At 39.8% G+C, this 20,881-nt stretch overlaps 1 protein-coding gene across 1 annotated transcript in view; it reads left to right on the forward strand.

Annotated features, from left to right (window-relative positions):
* Positions 1-19,375, forward strand: part of KIF23 (kinesin family member 23) — a 1,082,389-nt gene extending 1,063,014 nt beyond the window's left edge. The window contains exon 25 of the mRNA XM_044076375.1: positions 18,256-19,375. Coding sequence (XP_043932310.1) covers positions 18,256-18,271 — 16 coding nt within the window. The 3' untranslated portion in view covers positions 18,272-19,375. The remainder of the gene's footprint in view (positions 1-18,255) is intronic.
* Positions 19,376-20,881: the final 1,506 nt, after the last annotated feature.

A 20,881-nucleotide genomic window follows, 5' to 3' on the forward strand; every position in this document is an offset into this window, starting at 1 on the left:
AGTGGAAAGGATACTGGGGAACAGACACATTTTGAGCTGCTTTATCAGCAGTATTACATTTTCTTGCCTCCATTTTCCGTAACTGTGCTAGTTAGCCAACTCTCAAGGTTCAGCTGGTGGCAATTTCAAACGTCCATATTGAAAAGAATCACACATTCTTAGCTTCACTTAACTTTTGCAAAGTTTTACTGAGAGGTACTTTTCTTCTTAACCCCCCCCCCCCCCACACACACACACACACACACACACTCAAGGATTGTACTCCTTCATGAGACATGACCGTGTTGTTACAATCTATGACCAAAGCTTTTGAATCCGCTGCCAAGGCAGACTTAAAATTTCTGACTTGGAAAACCATTTTCCTGGTAGCCATTACTTCAGCTAGAAGTGTCACAGCTCCAATTCCTGTCTTGCCAACCTGCATACATCATCTTCCACACTAACATGATTTATTTACAGACTTGACCCCTCCTTTTTGCCTAAAATAGCTTCAGAGACTTCACTGAATCAGATTATTAACCTACCAGTCATCTTCCCAAATTTTACTAGTAAAGGAGTATGCATACTCCTTGTATTGGATGTGCACAGACAATTACATTTCTACCTTCATCAAACCAAACCTTTTAAGAAGTCAGATCAATTTTGTTTCATGTTCTAAAGCCAAGATGATTCAAGGGATGTCGAAGGTTACTTTAGCTAGATAGTTGACTGACTGCATCTCCCACATATATAAGCAAAAAGGTTTTGCGTTGCCTAGACCACCATAAGCGCACCCAACAAGAGCTGTTTCCACTTCTTCGGTCTTCTTTTCTGCTGCCTTAATTGATGGCATTTTGCTGCTGCCACCTGGTCTAATGCTCATACCTTCATTTCCCATTACAATTTGGATTTGTTTTCCAGAGACAGGGTGGCTTTTGGTTCTGCTGTCCTCTGGAATATTCTTCCATGAGGCCACCTGTGGAACTAGGTAGCTCGGGACTGTGTCCCATCAGTTGAGGAATGTATAGAAAAAAGACATCCGATACAAACGTTACGTGTTTACCATAATGATGGATCTGCTGTATGTTCCATTCTTCCCCAGCTCCCTTCCTTCCCATTTTCTATCTCATGGAAGACTTTTCTACCTCTGCCTACTGGTATGACTGTATGGGCTGCCATTAGTACAGCAGTACATAGTCTTGCAGCTCCATTGCAGATTTTCTTTTGCTCCATCATGTAGTTTTCTGGTAATACATATTTGTAATTTTTGTAATGGTTCTCGCAGGATTTGGGGACAAACTCCATCTGAGCTAAAGTTGGGAACAGGAGGAGACTGTGGGTGAATGGAAAGGAGCCTGAGCTACAGATCCTAAGTCTGAAAAAAGTAGCTGAAGTAAGATCCAAGACCAATCAGCTGAAGGATGGAAATGGACAACACAAATCTACCATGGTAAGTACATAACTTTGTTTTTACTTCAGTGGTTACATGGTTGCATAGAGCAGTGTCTGTTCTGGAAAATGCTTTCACACCAATTACTTATTTAAATCTTGATCTGGATAGTATGAGTATGTCATATAGACTGTGTCTCAGTCAATAGTTTTGATCTCTGAGGGGGAACTTTCTTTGCATGGGTGAGTATTAACCCATTAGCAGATTTTTTTGTAAGTTAGGGTACCTAAGAGAAAGGTGGTTCCAGTTAGGTACAGGGGAGACGGTGGAATTTTCAAGAATGTCAATAATGAATGTTCTGGCTTGCAAAAGGCTTTTTTTTTTAGATAATTTGTCAGCAATATTTGGCAATTATATGCATATTTAGTACAGACTATGCCTATTCCAATTTGGATAATAACACGTCATGAACTACTGCATTTTGAGAAGAGATGGGAAGTATGATCGCACAGTTTTAGTTGGTGGAAGACTGTACAGGTTATGTTGTCAACATGGGTGGAGAAGTTGGAGAGAAGACAGAGAACAGTAAACATAGAGAATATAAGAAAGCGGAACAACTAAATATAGATTTAAATTCAAATTGAATGATGGAAAAAATACCTGAATAACTGCGCAAGTCATTAGAGACCATTTTAAAGCTGGCATCTGCAGGGCTGATCTATATCTAAAAGGACACTGCATTCTACCGAACTGTGGGCCTGATAGGCAAAGGAACAATGCAGAGGTGTTTCCAAATGCATCCTGGGAATTCCAGTGACTTACAGAAAAAGTGCTTGGTAGGGAAATTGTTCTGAGGTGGGACTCTTATACAGGGCTAATGTTTGCCCTTCTCTGTCCTTGACCATCAAACTCCCTCCTCATCGTTTGACCCATTCATTCCACTTTTAGCAGCCTGCAGCCATATTTCCAGCTGAGCTGAGGGGCCATTATCCCTGTTTTTAGGGATCAAAGTCTCAGATGAATTGATGATGTATTTACCATTGTTTGTAAAAGTCTGTATTCTTTATGGATCATAGCCCTTTCAGAAAACATCTTTCCCTTCCCAGGATAAGCAAGCTAGCAAAATGCCACTCATTTCCATTTGGGATTGTTTTACTTCTGAGAATCTGGGCCTTGTTAATGTATGTAATGTACTAATTTAGTAAAAAAAAAAAATTGAGAATAAAAACATCTTTTTGCTGTTAACCTCACAATAGGAGTTGTTAATTGTTTTTCAGCACATTTTTACAACAGCAATTCTGAATGACTTAAATAGAAAGATAGCAGTAAAGATCAAAATTTGAGAGCAACCTGCTTAAATTAGTTCAGAAGTCTTGTAAATAATGCATGGAAAACCTATTTATGGCATCCACTAAGAATTGTTGGATTATTGACTTATCTGTGCTGAGATTGCATAAAATGTGCATTTTGTTTATGCCTTGATATCAGAATGTTATGCTGGCATGCAAAATGACAAATCAACAGTTTTGAATACTTAACTGCAATAGTTCCACAGTGGATTGGTCCACCATCCTAATTTCAATGGCTGCATGCATAAATAAATAAATGGTACCAGTAAATGTCAACTGTCCGGTTATTGATATGCTGGTCAGGGGAGAGAGACCGGTATGTATCTGCTTAGATTCCCATGTCTTTATTAGAAATATATGAACGTTAATCATGAAAGCTGAATAGTGTTTTTAATTTCATTTTCCTTAGAACAATATTATATGAATGTGTTTGCAAGGTAGCAGTCCCAGTATTTGCTGGCTTTACTGTATGCAAGTATAAATTGTGCATCTAACACAGGAAACCTAAGGAGACTGTACAGAAGACCAGGCCACACTATACTGTGTCTGAATTTGTGTCATTGCTTTTCCTGTACTGTCCTTCCCTGTATATAATTTCTTACATGCACATCAGGAGGCAAGGTGCTTTGCTTACCTAATCCACACTAATTCTGTTTGTTCATCAGTGATATTTTTTCTGTATTTCTTACTTGTGTTCCAACTTGTCCACTTATAGTAACAAATCATTTTCAGGATTTTGTTAATGGCATCGTTCACATATCCATAAGATGTATTTCTCACTTGCGGCTTCATGTTGGTAAAGCTTATCCTAAACTTGGGCATTGTATGCAAAAGGGAGCATTGCACTGTACCTGTAGGTAATCATCACACCAACGATAACTTTAAACTAGTTAAAATTAGTTACAATTGCGTGTGGTGCAGAGGGATTGGGATTTCTTTAGATGTAACCTTTCTAACAGAGCTGGGTCAGATATGGCTTTCTAAGTCAAGCAGAGATCGCCTCTAAGTAGATGATATGAGACAGAATAGTTGAGTTTTTTTAGTCTGTCCATATAGGACAAGGGTTTAAGGCCTAGAATCCTCTTTGTGAGGTACTTTTGCGGCCTAGTTGTTGCAGGTGTCTAGTGAGGTACATGCCAAATGGGGCATTGTAATCAATGTTGGGCTAATGAGGGAAGAGTAAAGGGAGACAATGACCTCTTTCTTCCTGGATGCAAAACCCTTAGTAATGAGATGTGCCACATAGAAGGACTTTCTGACCACAGTGGCAATGTGGTGGTCGAAAGAGAGGTTGCTGTCAACCTGTGTTCCCAAATCTCTTAAAAACGCCTTCTGTGTTCAGTGAACTACCATCGATGTGGTAATCCATGGGAACCAGGTTTTTCCCAAACTGGATGACACTTTTTTTGGCATTGAGCTTAAGGCCATGGTTCTGACACCAGTCATTGGTCTCAGTCAGGCCTTTCTGTAGGATGTCAACATCACTTGGGGAGTTGATAATAGCTCCCAACTTGCAATTCTCTGCGAACTTGGTCAGCCAGAGTCCCTTCGTGTTGGCCTGGACTTCAGAGAAATATATACCAAACAGGAGAGGACCCAGGACTGAACCCTGTGGGACTCCACCTGCAACTGGTCAGCAGTCTGACTTGGAGTCAGCTACTTTCACACTGTGGGTTCTGTCTGTGAAACAGTTTGCAACCCACTTAGTGATATAGGGGTTGATGCCTAGCTTACTGAGTTTTTTCTATGATTCCTGAATGGGGAATGGTATCAAAGGACTTGGCCAGATCCAAGGTAGGCTGTGTGAACCCACCTTGTCTTCATCCACAGCTCTGGTGACTGACTCAGAGAAGTTGACCAAGTTGAGCAGGCATGATCTCCCCTTCACAAAACCAAATTGTGTGGGATCCAGAGTTTGGAGATTCCCTATATCCTTGTTTATTAGGTCCATGATGATGCGTTCCATAGCTTTGCATATCAGATTTGTTAGGGTAATGGGGCAGTAGTTCCCAGGGTCTGTAGTCGCTCCTGCTTTGTGGAGAGGGATGACTGTAGCAGTGCGCCATTCGGTAGGGACAAAGCCTGAGGTGAGGCTGTGATTGAACAGGGCAAACAGGTGAGGTGTCAGTTCACTCTAGTTCATGTAGAACAGACAGAGATATTGTCAGGCCCCATAGAAGCTGTATTCTTGACCTTGGAGAGTGCTGTTTTAACCTGTACAGCAGTAGTAATGCTGGGTGCCTGGCACTCTACTGTTAATGTGATAGGTCCTTTGGGTGGGGAGAGGGGTAAAGTTGGCACTGAATCTGTCGGCCAGTATATTGGCAATATCGGTTGGCTCAGTATAGGTGGTACCATTGTGCAGTAGCTCAGAGCAAATCTGGGTATTGCCATGGAGATTCTTTACGTAACTATAGAAGGCCTTGTGGTTGTCTTTACTATCTGTTGCAGTTCTGTTTAGAGGATTTGATGAGGGATCTCAACTTTTTGTTGAGACTGATAAAGGGAGTCTTTCCAGTCTTGGCACTTCACCTTATTCCGCATCAGTTTCCTCCTCCTGTTGTAGAGTTTGTTTATTGCAGGGGACCACCAGATTGGCATCCTGTTTTTGGAGGAGAGCATCTTGGTTCTACTGGGTATGGCGAGATCCATGCATTTGTGTACGTGTTCGTATAGTGCATTGGTGTATGATTCAGCGGTCATGCAACTATTCTCCATTTGCATGGGTACCGTGAAGTTTGCCAGCTCTATTTTTAGGACCCCAAAGTTAGCTTTGGAGAAGGTTTTCATGGTGGTCACCTTTTTTTTAGGGGGGGGGGGTGCATTTCCAAGGTGATTAGTTTGTGGTCTGATCTAACCAGGGAGGAGTTGACTATTGGTGTAGAGCAATGGTCACCCATGTTAGTAATGACTAGGTCAAGGATGTTGCTACCGCTAGTGGGGGTAAGAACGAGCTGGGTCCAGGACATTGGAATTAATGAATTCCAGGAAACATTGGGCAAGTGTATTGGTACACGAGTAGTTTTCCCACTTAATGGAGGAGTAGTTGAAGTCCCCCAGTATGAAAATGTTAGGTTGGATCCTAATATTCTCCATGGTGCTTAAGAGCGTGGAGTGGGAGTCTTGGGACATGGTTGGGGACCTATAGCAGGCTATGACCTGAATCGCTGTCTTATCCAATATTACCTGCACCTGAAGTATCTCTCATGCATTATGTTGGGCTACCAGTCTGGAGGTGTGTACATCCTTTATGAATATGGAAAGACCACCGTCTTTGGAGCTTCGGTCCAAGTTCTGGAACGGAAAGGTGTGGAATGGGTTATAGCCTGGTAGTGCAGGGGTGCTTTCTACTGCCTTGAACCATGTCTCTGTTACAGCACAAATGTCCGATGTTCTCCATTTTAAGTAGTGTTTTGAGCGAGTACATTTTGAAATTTAGACCTCTAGCATTGAGCAGCATGACCCTCAGAGTGCATTTGTTTGTAGCTGTTAGGGTGGTAATTTGGTCTTTTGAACACCGCCTAAAAAAGACACTATAGGGGTGGCAAGAGCCTTGGCCAGTATCTGGAAGCCCAGGGATGACAGATGCAAGCCATCTCTGACAAAGCATCGAGGTCTGTCAATCATGTCCTCCCAGGCAGACAGATAATGGATCCCCTTAGAATGACACCAGAAACTTAACTATTTATTGAAATCCATCATTTTCTGCTTGTACTGTGGTATCATTCTGGGTGATGATAAGATGCTGCTCAGGGCTAGGGTCATACCCGCCTAGACTACATAATCCGAGAGCTCCTCCATGTCTCTTCATGTAGTCCAGGGAGGTACATCTCAGGTCATTCACACCCACATGTACAATGACAGAGTCATATTTGTACCTGTTGTTGAGGGACCTGAGTGCATGTTTTATGTGGTGGATCCTGGCTCCTGACAGGCAGCTGACTGTTACCTTCTCCTTATTCAACCTAGTGAATGGGACATCAGTGTGCCTCACTATCGAGTCACCTATGACTAGCATGTTGGGCATACTGTTTTGCCTTAGAGGCTTTGGTTGAGTGGCACACTGTTTAGGAGAGTTGTGTCTCGTGATTAGTGTTGTGTTGCGGTGGTAGAGTGCGTTTCTGCCCTGGAGGTCTCTGCTGTTTGGATAGATTTTTATTGAGCCTCCACAAAGGTGGGTGTGTGGTTTGTGTTTTTAAGGCAGTGCTAGTGTGTGTTCTGGAGGGCTATGTGTTCCATGTGGTGTGGTGCAAGTGTTGACCATCTCCTCTTGACCAGCTATTCCGGTCTTGGCTGGAAAGTGCATGGCTTCCAATTTGGATATATAAGTGCATCTCCCACAAGTCTGAGTGTTGGGAGGTAAGAGGAGAGTGTTGTCTGTATACATGAGGCAAGTTGCTACATTGCCTCAGGATGCCGAAGTTCACCAGGTTAATAGGAGAAGGCACAGGGAACTGACCTTTAGACATGCCTGGAAGGGTGGGCATTAATAATAAATCCTGACGCTTTTTCCTTGCAGAACGTTTAGTGCTGGTAGCACTTTTGTGTGCTCCAATAATTGCTACAAGAAGTCTGGTAAAGTGCTGGACTAATAAGCTAGTAAAAGTGCAGTAGAGGAGAGAACTAGCAGATCTAAGGGAAAAGTTGATGAGCAGACTTTGGCACCGCTCAGAAGCTTACAAACAGTCCTGGATACAGCAAATCTGTATCTGGATTAGACTAGTTACAGGAAAGGCAGGAAACCAGCGCAAATGCAGGATTTTAAACCAAAAAGTTTAAATAGATGGGGGGGGAGAATGCCCAAACAGCCAATGAACTACAATTTCTGGGCCAGAAACCACTCCTCTTGTGGTAGATAGGCTACCTAGTGCTTACCACTCCTACTGATAAGCTAGAAGGCTTCCCTCCAACACAGAAAGGCTTGGGGGGGGGGGGGTCAGAAGCTAACAAACAGTCCTAGATACCCCAAATCTGTAAGTTGATAGATGAATTAAAATAAGGTGCTCCCATATACAGTTCTTGTTTTAAGTTTCTGAATTCCAGATATTTAAATATGAAAGAGATGTTCACATAAAGTGCATAGAACTTAATTTGCTTCACTAAAGTGAGCCCTAAAGCACATTTTAGGAATAAAGGCATCATTCACTGTGGTGGCTATTGACATAAGCTAGCACACATTGTATTTCACAGAGCAGAAATGAAGTAGCAAGTTGGGTGGACATACCAGGTACAAATGTGCTACTTCAGTTTGGTGTGAGATACAAATGAGCTGTATGTCAAAGCACCTATGACTTGACTAAAGATCCTTTAAGCGGAGGTAAGCACGTTAAAATAATGGAGAAAAACAAAAAGCACATTAAGATGTCTAAGAATGCAGCATAACTTTTATTTGACAAAGGGACAGTTTCAGATGCAGAGATTTTTTTTGTAGTAGGATCTTTTGAATTAGCTGAGTGGTCCTTGAGTTTGCATTGTTTGTGGAAGAAGTTAAGGCAGATGTATCTGTAAACTCGATCAGCATGAGGTCAAAAAGATACTGAAAGCTGAGGCACCTAGTAGCAGGATTTTCAGTTCTAGAGATGAAGAAATGGTGGTCCTCCAAGACAGGGAAAATATCAGGAAAATATAGAACAAGGTGAATGTGATATTAAACAGCAGCGTTCTACTTAAGGTACACTTTTGTGACTACTAAATAACATGTCTTTAAAGACGGGAACTATCTTGAACATCGAAGATGGGTTAAGGTAAGGCAGATATATCTGTAAACTCAATCAGCATGAATAAAAAATATATTGAAAGCTGAGGCACGTAGTAACAGGATTTTCAATTCTAGAGATGAAGTGGTGGTCCTCCAAAACAGGGAAAATAGAAGAAGGTGAATGTGATATTTAAACAGCAGTGTTCTAGTTAAGGTACTTTTCTTACTACTAAATAACATGTCCTTAAAGGCAGTGACTTTCCTGAACATCAGAGGTAATGCAGTGATTTTAAACTAGTGACTCTTGAAATCCCTAACCCTGCACATCACTGTGCCAGTAACATAGCCAGAGACTTTAAGGAGAATCCTTGTGAGACTGGGGTCCTTACAGTTTCAGAGGACATGACCAGGGAGAGAAAGCAGAAAGTTTTAAAGATACTGCATGTTTAGGTTTGGTGTCTCTCTTGCAACATATTAACAGTTGTCAGGCTTCCTGCTGAAGTATATCAGATGTAAATCTTGGCACGTCTGTAAGTAGAATAACACTGTTGCATGGTCTTACAGAAACTTGAACTTGGCACTTGCTTTATATTATTAACCAATGTACACAATTCAGTGCCAGAAGCATTATATACAAAGAGAGAAACTGGCAGAAATTGTTAATTTATTCAGTATTAGATAAACATGCATGGTCCACCTCAGATGAAATTCAGTGACAGTAATGAAATTAGAGAGATGGCAGAGAACTTTATAATAAAACTATGATTGCAGAGGCATATAGTCCATGAAATAATGGGCACTTGGAAAGACTATGTCAGGCACTAACAGAACTATGTTTAAAAAAAAAAAGCTATTAGTGGATGGGACTTGCAAATGACATGCCATTTGGGTCTAATGGGAAAAATTTTAGCTATTTGTTCTTGCTATTCCTGGACTTAGACTAAAGAGTCTCAGAATATCAAATTGTTACCCACTGAAGTTGTAAAACTATTGTTCCTATATCCTTCTGTAGGAGATTCTGCATAGTTATGCTGTACAAACGTTTTTCAGTTTCCTGATTGTTTACAGTGCAATAATTTATGTAATCTGCAGCTGAAATTTGTTTAAGTATGCTTCCGTTTTAGAGCCTTTAATGAGCTCAAAGAACAGATCTTACTTCTGTGAACCCTGGCTGTATGCGAGTCAATTTATCTGGCTCTGTGGCCTAATTTGCCGATCAGACAGTCTGGGTTTGATTAGCAGCTGGGGCACCAGAACAGCCAAGTAGAAGAGGGTGGGGGTGAGCAGGTTGTTGCACCAATGAAATTGAGATTGTAGTTCAAGGCAACTAGTTGTCGCCCTGCAAGTGCAGGCTTGCACAACTCCACGAACTGTAGGACCAGGGGATATTAGCTTAACAGTCCAAAGTCAGTGACTGTAACCATTAAAAGGCGTGTATGGGAGCACAGACATATAATGGAAGGACATCCTTCTGCAATGCAAGTGCTCAAGTCATCTACTGTGGTACAGGGTTAGGGCTGTTATACACCCTGCTTGCCAGGTTCCTGGCACAGAGTCCAATTTGGACATCAGTATCCTTGAAATGAAGTCTGTCCCCTCATTGCAGATACTGCACAATTCCCTACCTCATGAAATGACCGCTCAAAATATGTCTACTGATGTCACACAAGTCATCCCTCATCTGGTTGGTGATGTTTTTTTCCACCATTTGGAAAAGCCTCACTGCAGTCTGTTTGCCAGCCCAACTAATGCCAAATGTAGTGGCAGCTTTGCAGAGATCCCACCTCCAGATCAGCACACCAGGGATGCTCAAGTCCAGGAATGGTTGGAGAGGCTTCTATATGTCTTTCCACCAATACTTTTGATAGCAAAGTTTCTACATAAAGTGCAAATGACAAAAGCCAGTATCATTCAGATTGCCCCATTTTGGCTTTGACAGGTATAGCTTTCCCTCCTTTGCCTTTATCTCATGGATGAGTTGCTCAGAATAAGATTCTCCAAGAACTTTCTTACCAGTCCAAGTCTGAGCTCCATGCCCTTTGTCTTACGACATGATATCTCCAATTGAAGTGATGGCTGGGGACCTTTAACTGGATAAGGGTGGTCTGTGTCATAGTTTCTGCCTAGAGGCCCCATTCTAGAAAAGAAATGAGGACCAATTAAAGTGGGCTCTAGAGAAAGGTATATATCCCATTTCTACCCAAATACTCTTGTTCTCTGATTACATAGCCATTGATTATGAGAACAGTTTTAGCGCATCCTCTTGTAAAGCTCACCTACAGGCAATTTGCATTTAAGAAACCAGGTCTCCTCTTTGGCTTCATTAAAGGTCTGCATAACTGTTCTTGAAGGGAATTTTCATCCAAGATCCCACTTTTTTAGCCCATTTCTTCTTAGGACCTTACTTTTGTTTTGGAACAATTAATTCAGCCTGCCTTTCACCCAGCTTTTGGGCCTAATCTGAAGTATTTCTCCAGGAAAACACTTTTTCTAGTGCCTCTTACCTTGGCTAAATGCATTTATGAACTTCAGACATTATGCTTTAATCTTTTTTACCGTGTACCTTGGTGCTGTGTAGCAGTCCATCCTTGTACTAACCACGCTAATTGAACTTAATCTGATCACAGCATATTCATTTTCCAGTTTTCTTTCTTAATTCTAAATTACATGCATATACTGCATTATGTGGATGTGCATAGACAAATATGTTTCTTCCTTTAAGGACCACAAATGTAAGAAGAAAAGGGCATGAGTTATTTGTATGCTTTGCAGCCTTTAGATTGGGTAAGGGGGTCTTTAAAGCTACACTGTTACAGGTAGTTTTCAGATTGTATTTCCTTTGTCTTTCTCAATAAAGATACTTCAATTGGTGAATGGAGAGTCCTTTCCATTGGAGCAGTAGCAGTCTTTCTTGACTTTTTGTAATGTTAACATGGATTGCATTTGTGTAACAGCTACTTGGCATCATGGGGCACATTTGAGATGCAGTACAAGTTGAATGTCGCTTCACAATCAGGAAAAGCATTTAGTGCCACTGTGATTCATTACATTCTTTCCTAGACTACCTAGGCTGGTTCCTATGGAAGAGGATGAAGTAGGCCATGCCAGATGCAAACGTTATGTATTTACCATGCTGTAGCAGGATGTAGAGGTATGCAATCACCAGCCCCCTAGCCCAGCAGAACAGGATATGCATGTCTATTTTGCTATGAGCTTATACCCATGCAGTTTGTTTTATGTATCTGTTATAGTTCCAAATGTCTCCTCTCAGATTTGGAATGAGAGAAGAGCAGAAGAGTTTATGAAACTGGAAGAAGAGTTGGACGCTAGAAAGGTTTTTGTGAAACGACAGGAATCTGTGACAATAGCCCAGTTAGAGTATGCTAAACCACAGGAATGCAGCTTTAGTGTTATTCTACTATTAGAGAAGGATGAACCCCAAACATTTCAGATCTAACATTGAGCGTGCTAGTTGTGTATATGTACAGTCACAAAATAGTAATTTCAGAGAAAATCACTTTAAGCTCTGAATTTCTGAGTATGGTATGTTTATTTATATGAATTTGTAGGAACTTAAAATGATTCTGTTATTAAAGGTGTGACCTGCTATATTGACTGTTGCTCCTCCATTCTCCAGAAACGGTCATAATTGTGTGGCAGCTGTCAAACTACATTGCCAGAGTAACATTCTTACAGTGGCATAGATGGAATTGTGTCTGTGTCTAGTGTTCATTCATTACATAAGAAAGAAGCCCTTGCAGAAAGAAGGCAGTAGTAGATCTATTCCAAGAGGAAGGTCTTGCTGAATTTGCCCAAACTCAGTGGGTCATCACCAAAGATAAACAGTTTCTCAGATAGCCATATCTGAGATATTGCATTCTGCCAGTGCCTAAAAGAGCTCCACTGAGAGACCAAGCCAACTCTGCAGAGGTCTTTTGTCAAGTCCAGATCTTGCTTCTCTGAATGGCTATAGAGACTGTCCTTCTTTCAAAGTGAGGCTGTGGTTTTATTATCTGTGTAGTTCTGAAAGGGATGAGAGATCTCATTTTGGACTTCTTGATTTCATCAAGCCTTGTATTGTAGAACAGCTTCTAGATTATGACTTTCCAGGGGTCATGCCTTTGTTGCAACAGGACTTCCTGAATGAACTCTTATTGATGGAAAGATTTTATCATATCTGTATTTGGGCTCCATGTAGGACTAACATTTTCATTCAAAGGACATTCACTAATGCTCTAGCCATCTTAGAGGACGTCTTGCAGGAGAAAACCTTTTACAGTCCCTGCTTGGATGACTCACTCTTGGTGGTCCCATTGAGGAGCACTTTGGTAGTATCACTGGCATGGGTTCTGCCATTGTTGAGTCACTGGGGGTCTCTCTGATTTGGGAAAAGACCTCCCTGTTTCATTCAAGTGGAAATTACCTTCTCTCGAGTCACAGTGTCTTTAGAGAGGGCCCAGAATGCTGTCTCTGATAGGATGAGGATGCTGCAAGTGGTTCAGGGATGGATTGTATTTGTTCATGGGCTTTATGCAGGCCACAGCCTTCACAATGCTTTTTCATATGCCTGAGCTGCAGTTGGAGTATCCACTGTCAATGGCTATAGCATCTGTACGTATGCATGGCTAATCTTTTGTCAGACCCTTGCTACTCACTCTAGCTATGGATGTTCTAAAACTCATATGTGGGTTTTCCCATCCCACAGCTGAAACCTTTGTAAGCTTCAACTAATAATTCACTGTTGTGGTGGTAGTTCTCAGCTTCTCTTTGGTTCAGTGAAATTGAACCTCATGCTCAGCAGTAGGAGGTTTCTCATAAACAAAATAGAAACGAGGGCAGTGCTTCTTACAATTAAGGTTTTCACAAAGAATTGAGACTGGAATCCCTCAAAAACCTGCCCAGCAACCAGTTGTACAGTTGCAGTTTGGTAGAATTGTCATGTCAGTTTTGTAGCTGTGCGACACCCAGAGATCTAATGGCTTGCCCCAGAACAAGATTATTGTTCTGTTTTTTTTCTGCTTGGTGTAGAAGGGCATGTTGGAAATGCCATGACAGGGTAAAGTCTGTGATTTACATTCCCTGAGTTCCAGTTTTAATCACAAAAATCATAGAAGAAAAAGCAAAATGCATTTTTTGCACCCGAGTTGGAGAAGAGTGTATGTTAAGGCTCTTGGGTCTCTGGTAGTGTGAAAAAAGCTTCCCTTTAAAAGACAAGGAAGTGCTCCCTCAAATTTTGGATGACCTCTAGCACCCTCTCAGTGTACAGCTTATATTGAAGGTGCTTTTATCCACATTGATGTGTTGAGAGGTGAGTGAAACCACAAAAACCTTCCGCACATCAGATTTATTCTGCTAAATTGAAGACTATTGCCATTTGTATGATAGGGTATCACATGGATCCCATCCAGTTAGTATTCACTTGCTGTTGTCACATGATCAAGATCTATATGACAGAGTCTGTTTCATGGGCAAGATGTACATGTCCTCCATTTCTGCCCATTATGACCTTTTGAATGGTTGAGGTTGTCGACCCTGTACCAGGTGATTGTGCAGCTTTTTAATGGGATACATTTTACCATCTTTTGAATCGCACACTGTCCTACTCAGGATTTCACTTCACATTCATAACAGCCTCCCCTATATCCCCCTTTTGAGTCTAGTTGCTTTGGTGGTGCTGAAGGTCATCTCTTGCTATATTCTATTTTGGGCATCATCTCAATCCATAGGTTCCCGGAGGGTGAGAGAGACATTCATAATCTGGATGTAGACCACCTACTGATATTTTACTTTGAAGAAGGCAGCTGAATTTTCCATGGCAAAGTGGTTCTTCTCAGCAGAGCCCTTCCTGCATTATGTTTTGTTATTAGGTGAACTGCCTTTTAAAAAGTATAGCTGTCCAAATTCACTATTCTGGGGTTATGACTGCTTCTAGTGATAGCTTCAGAAAAGTTATTGTTACAGACCTTTATATGCTATGACCACTTGTACATTCATCACACTGTCACCCTGCATTATTGCTTGAGCCTTGATTCCAGGATTTGGGCTTCTTTAGAATATTGATGTTTCAGGACATGGTCTTAATTCCTGTTTTTATGACTTCATTATCTTTGGCCTCAATGGATATTTAGTTTTCATTCCTGAGGATTTTGAGCAGTTACTCCCTGCAAAACACTTGAAATTCCAATAAAATAATTATTTATTAACTAAATCGTTTGACCTGCCAAGAAGCCTTCTGAATGGAGTTTAATCATCCCAGAGTTCCCACATGTATGGATGACCTTGCTGTCCTGTGACTTTGGATGAACTTTGCTGTAAGTTATACAGGTATACATTTTTGTATGCTATGCATTTAGTTCCTTTCCCACATACATTATTCAGTCATAAGTGGGATCAAATTGGAGAGGGGATGTGCCAGGCATGACTTTTTAGCCTGAAATAGGGACAACAGAGAAAATCTTGCGAACTGGGAATAAAAAGATCATCCACCCAGTCAGACATCTTCCTTTCAGATTGACTGACATGGGGAGTGCTTCTCTAGTGCTTCATTGGCCTTGCTAATGTGATAATTTTCTGGTTCTCAAGATTACTTCACTGTTGAAAGAATCCTAGTACAAAATGTGTCCCAGAGGTGTCAGTTTTACGCCCTTTTCTTTACTCTTTGTACATCTGTGCAATAAAAAATCGTATGTCTCCTATACTGTGATCCTGTTTGCAGAAGATTTTGCCTGGTTTGGAACTAATCAGTGTACCTAAGCATGTTGCCTCCTCAGTGAAGACTTGACATCTTTTTCATTTAATTCAGGGGGGATGCCTACAGTCGGCTTTGGGGGGAAAAAATGACTTAAAGCTACAGTGTTTCATCTGACTAGTCCTTCAACCTTACCCACAGGTGTACTTTTTGAAACTGTACATTTGTCTAAGTAACTTGCAATGATGCTTGCATTCCTTCCTCTGCAGGCTCTGGCTCACCCTTTACCCTCCCCTTTCCTCCTCACTCAATCTCTCAGACCTGTTATAACATGCTTAGCTACCTCACTTCATCTCAACTCCAAATACATATCCAACTGACTTGCACCTAGCTTCCTCTCACTGCCATATATACTACTCACCCAGTCTCCTCTCGTACTCCTCTTTCTTCCCCTTCCATCCTCATTAGCCCTTCTAGCTTGTTCCACCTTCATGTGGAGCTTCTGCTTTATATCTCCTTGAGTTTAGTGCAATATTTGTATATAAGATTTAGGTATATGAATTTAGAACAGTATCTGTTTGAGCTTAGTACTATCTGTATATACATCCTACCTTTATTCTTAGCCTCTAGCTAGATATTGGTATATCTGTTCATTACTATGTTTCATATTGTATGTATAGCTAATGTTTGCTGCAGTATGTATTATTTTCTTTTGTATGTATATTCAGTTGTTCTTCATGTACTCTGCTGATCATTTATTGTTCTGTGGGGCTTTTCTCTTCGGGCCTCAACTAAAACGGACCTGTGCCCAGTTGGAATTTCCTAGTAAACAAATGTGAATAAATAAATACTTGATTTTAGTCTCTCCTTTTTCCTTTCATATAGCTGCAATAATATAAAAAGTGGACACACTCTTCTGCCTGCTGACTACAAGGTCTTGAAGGTTATTACCATAGAGGCCAGAATGATTTTGAGAGGAAGTATTTGTGCCAGTGTTAGAATATTAATTTCTTCAAAGCTCACTCCTGTATCGTCAAATGGCAGGACTACTAAAACAAGTTTTGTTTCTTTTCATAAATGAACATTATTGCAATTCATTAACTTAATATCGATTGCCTTTTTGTCCAACTTTGAGCAACTCAAATTTGTAAGCTACTGTACATGGGTAACTGCCCCACTCTGACTTGCAGTAGCATCCTCTGAGAACACCATCTCAAACTCCATATTCGATATCACTTCCAGTTTCCTTAGTGCTTAGCCCTGAACTGAGCAGCTCTGTTCCCTCTGCATTTGCAAAAACCTTTGTATACTACCTTCATTCCTTTGTACCTGAACCATACCTCTCAACTGTCCAGATTTTCACAGAATGTCCAGATTATTGCCTCATATGTTTCATCTGTTCCTTATAACATTTAGATTTCCTTGAAATCATTGAGAATTGACATCTGAATATAATGACAGACATTTAAGTTAGAGTTCATACCCTTAAGAAAATTCATGCTGATGCAAAACCTGTTATCCTGTCAACTTTGAGTTTATGAAAAATATTTAAAAAATATCCCTATTTTTGTGCCTTTGATTTTATGGCTTTGTCCAGATTTCTTATGCAACGAGGTTGAGAAGTATGCCTTAAAGGTATCACTCTGTTCACACCTGCTCGCATGCATTCATAAGAGTGAATTGAATGCCTAAGTGAGGCATCTTCCCACAACTTATCACTTCATTGTCTTGATTTCATTTCAATTTATGGAATGCATCTCTAGTGCCAACAGTCTGGCTTGGACAAAATGACAAGATTTGGCATTGGCATTTACCTTTCTTTATGTATTCTACCTAACATGAGCAAGGCTGCTGTTGATTAAAATATTTAATGCTGTGCTCTTATGAATTAAGTTATTGTATTGCATATGTTTTCCATTGTACATTTATGTTTATTATTGTGACTAATCTTCATGTGTAGGGTGATTTATTTTTATCCTTATCTGAGCTGTGACTGAGAGAGAACCTTGTGGGCCCTGTCCTTACCTGTCTGATGAAATAAATACAGATTTAAATATTGCTTTTAACAGAGTGTGTGTGTACATTGCTTGCACAGCTGAGCTTTGCAAGTCTGGCCTTGTGACCGCTTTTATTATTTTGAACAAAAAGCACCTAATGCAGCATTTCTGTGGTAAATGGGTTCCATAGAACTTGTAATTTTTCTTGTCAATTGTATTTTTATAAAGTCGCAGCATGTTGAAAATATAGCAAAAGTTGAGAAAAGTGTTACCTTTGAGAAACTTGACTTTTTTATTTAGATTGTAGTAATTTCATGAAAGCATCTCATAAATTTGACTGTCATTTTTCTTAGTTTACTATTAAAAGGATTTCATACTCATGTTGCAAAATTTGCTTTTGAGCAAGCCATAAACATTTAAGTATTTTGTTTATGAAGTGATTTTTTTTTACAGCTTGTTTGAAATTTTTTATGAAAGTACTTAAAACATATAAAAACTGAAGGGTCTATATTACGACACCGAAACGGCTAAACACCAAACGCCGTTTCAGCGAAACACACACAGTGAACTACAAGTTAAACGAACAGCCAGATCACAGATTTTTTTTCCTAAGGAAAAAAATCTGTAGGCCAACCAGATACGACACACCAGCTCAAACATTACAAAGTGAGATTGCACTGCAGTAGGGAAAAGTGCAAATTCACAGCAATGGCCAAGCAGTTTTTTCCCTAGGAAAAAAATCGGTGATCTGGGTGTTCGCTTTATTTGTAGTTTGCTCTTTATTTTGCTGAAACAGCATTCAGTGTTTAGCCATTTTGGTGTCGTAATATAGACCCAAACTGAATGTTCAGTACATTTAGCTAAGCAGTGTAGCAGCTGAATGTTTTCAGTCTTTAAATTTTAATCCAAAACAGTGTCTGAATATTTTTAGAGCTCTTCACAAATGCAGCAACTGCCACTTCCTGGGGTTGAGAAACTCTTATTTTCCATAGTAAATTACATATTTCTTCTACTTAATCAAATTTCAGGAAACGAAATGCAAGCAAACATTCGTCATTCACAGATGATGTTCTAGGAAGATTTTTTAAGAGGACACTTGCAGATTTTATTCACATATATTTTAATCTAATCATCTTTTTGTTTTCCTTGTATAGGAGAAGAAAACCTTGAACTTCACTCAAGACCAGAGTACAGTAATTGCACAACTTTAAAGGGATGTATTAGTACATATACACGCAACTGAAACCAGTGACTGACTACTGCTATACTGAATGTTTTAATATGTATATATTTGTATATACGGCTGTGCTGGACATTGGCTAATAGGAGTAGGACTGTACAAAATCTTAATGTTTAAAATATGTTGGCTCTGTGCTGTATCTTCAGTATTACAAGAACTTCTTACTTTCTTGATATCTGTTTAGCTTGATGTTCTGTTTTGTTTCTATATTATATCAAGTATTTTATTTCTTGGTGAGGTTATCAAGTTAAAAAAGCAAGCAGAACCAAAATGCCAAACACTGAAATATTGTTTTTTAAATAGTTATTTCTGAAGTATGTGAAGTGTTTTTAATTATTTTCCTGTGTATCACCCACCACATATATGGTTTCATAATTCTATTTTGGTAGTTGCTTTGTTCCTGAGCAGTTGTAGTCTCTTTGTAAGAGTGAGAGACTACATGTTTTTTTTTCTGAGTGATTCATTTTAGACTGTTTCCCAACTCTGTAATCTGCATATTTATATATTCATATTTGTATGTGTAGCTGTGGAGTTGCCTGATGAAAAGTCTGCTAAAAAGATTGCTGCATATTTGACTGTGCATGTTGGATATGCCCCATCAGATTTGGAGCGTTGGTACCTAAATAGATTAGCAGCATGGAATACTCCAAAATTTCAGCTGCTCAGTGGCTTTTCGTGAGCAGTTCAGGTATCACAGCAAGTGCTGGAAATTATGTAGGCAATTCTCCGCTGGTAAATTCATGTGTTTTTTCTGTTTGTTTTTGTCTTCTGTGTAAAATGTTTGTATAGAGGGGCTAGCAACGTAGTGGGCAACAGCAACATAATTTACTAAAGTGCAGGCGTAGTCTTTCAAAGTGATGTATATAAAAATGCATTTTAAATGGCTATAACAGATTAGATTGCTTGTTTTACAACCGAGTATGTTGCTGCCTAGTGTTTTGAGAGTTTTTCATGAGTTTTGCTGCTATGTACTTGGAATGACGCACTTTATGCAGATATGGCAATTAGTAAACCCCTTTGTCTACATTTGTTTATATATGAACAATTCTTTATCAGTCTTTCTGGTTCTCCTGTTTAAAGGTGAGGAAATCCTATAAGGGTTTATGATGTAAAAACTGTATAATATTTAAATATTGCTTTCTGTTTACAGATTATGGTTCTGTAACCCTAGTTTTACAAAAAGTTCTCATAGCTCTGCATCTAACGGTTTTGAATAATTTATGAGAGAGAACACTCACCGTCTAGATTCTGTTCTCCCTTGTATGTCTGGAATATCTTGGTTAGAAGTCAAACCCAGCAATATTTAGAACTATTCCTTTCCACCACCAAGTAACATCATTTTCATAAGTTCAGGAAGATAATATCCCTCATGGAATAACGCACCTGCATCTGTGCCATCGACACATAACATTATTTGAAAATACTTCTTATTTTTGAGTTTTCGAATATTAGCTGTACTCCAAGGCAAACCAAAAATGGGATTAAGGTATTTTGTAAATTTGGAAGTCAGCTGCTGTTATATTGAGCTATGTGTTGGTAAACATGTATATGATGCAGTTCTTGTTGAATTTTCAGCTTTATTTTTAAGGGCTAGCTATAGTTTGGATATTTTTCCAAACTTTTCTGTGCTGAAGGTCTACCCTTAAAAATATAGGAACCCCTGCAACTTGTGGAGTATTGATTTTGTTTGTTTAATAGTGGTTTCTTAAATCCTTGTATCTTAGTTTTATTTACTAGCTTTTTCCTAACACAGTGTTTCTGGACAGGATTATTCTAGGTGGGTGCTGCCGATGAAACATTCCAAGAGCTGTTAATCAGATGAAGTGCCTTATCAGTCATATATTCCATGTTTTACAAAATTAGACCTGTATCCTTACAAGGAAGACGGGATTAGATTCCGAAGTTCCTTCTGTAAGAAGTCTGTTGTATCAGGAGGTGCCATAGCATTTGTCTTTGTCTCTCGTAAGTGTTAAAATATTTGTCAGTTCCATTTTTTGTCAGGTTTGCTATGTAACTTGGTCGCTTCATAACTTTCTGTAAGTAACATGTAATAGCAGACAGTTTCCTTATTACATGCCCCTTTTTTTCTCCCGCTAAAGCTGCATTTGCCATAACTAGTTAATACCATCCTGTGCTACAGCCCAGATATGATTGGTATGAACTGAAGAGCCTTACAATCAATACTTTGGAAAAAGTATGCTGTCCGATCCACCAGGGATGGGGCTGTTTCTAGTGCTTTCATCGCTTGGGATTCTTCCCATTTACCTACTGCAGACCCCCTTCCTTTGTGAGGGTTCTTCCATCCAAAGACTGTGGATGAAGTCAGTTTATTGTCAGGCAAATATATTTCCATATCATTTTAAGTTTGACTGTGTGTTCTGCTTAACAGGTTGTGCTCATTAAATGAATGGTAATTAAAGTGTGTAATGCAAATGCTTAGGTACACTTTTGTAGTCCTTCATATAACACTGTGGTATGTGCCAGCATAATGAGACATGCCTGATGCACCTTAGTGTAAGAATTAAAACATAATAGCCAAG

The sequence above is a fragment of the Protopterus annectens genome, chromosome 7.part0 (genome assembly GCF_019279795.1).
Source record: "Protopterus annectens isolate FY-2018-M chromosome 7.part0, PAN1.0, whole genome shotgun sequence".
NCBI classification, from domain to species: Eukaryota; Metazoa; Chordata; order Ceratodontiformes; family Protopteridae; genus Protopterus; species Protopterus annectens.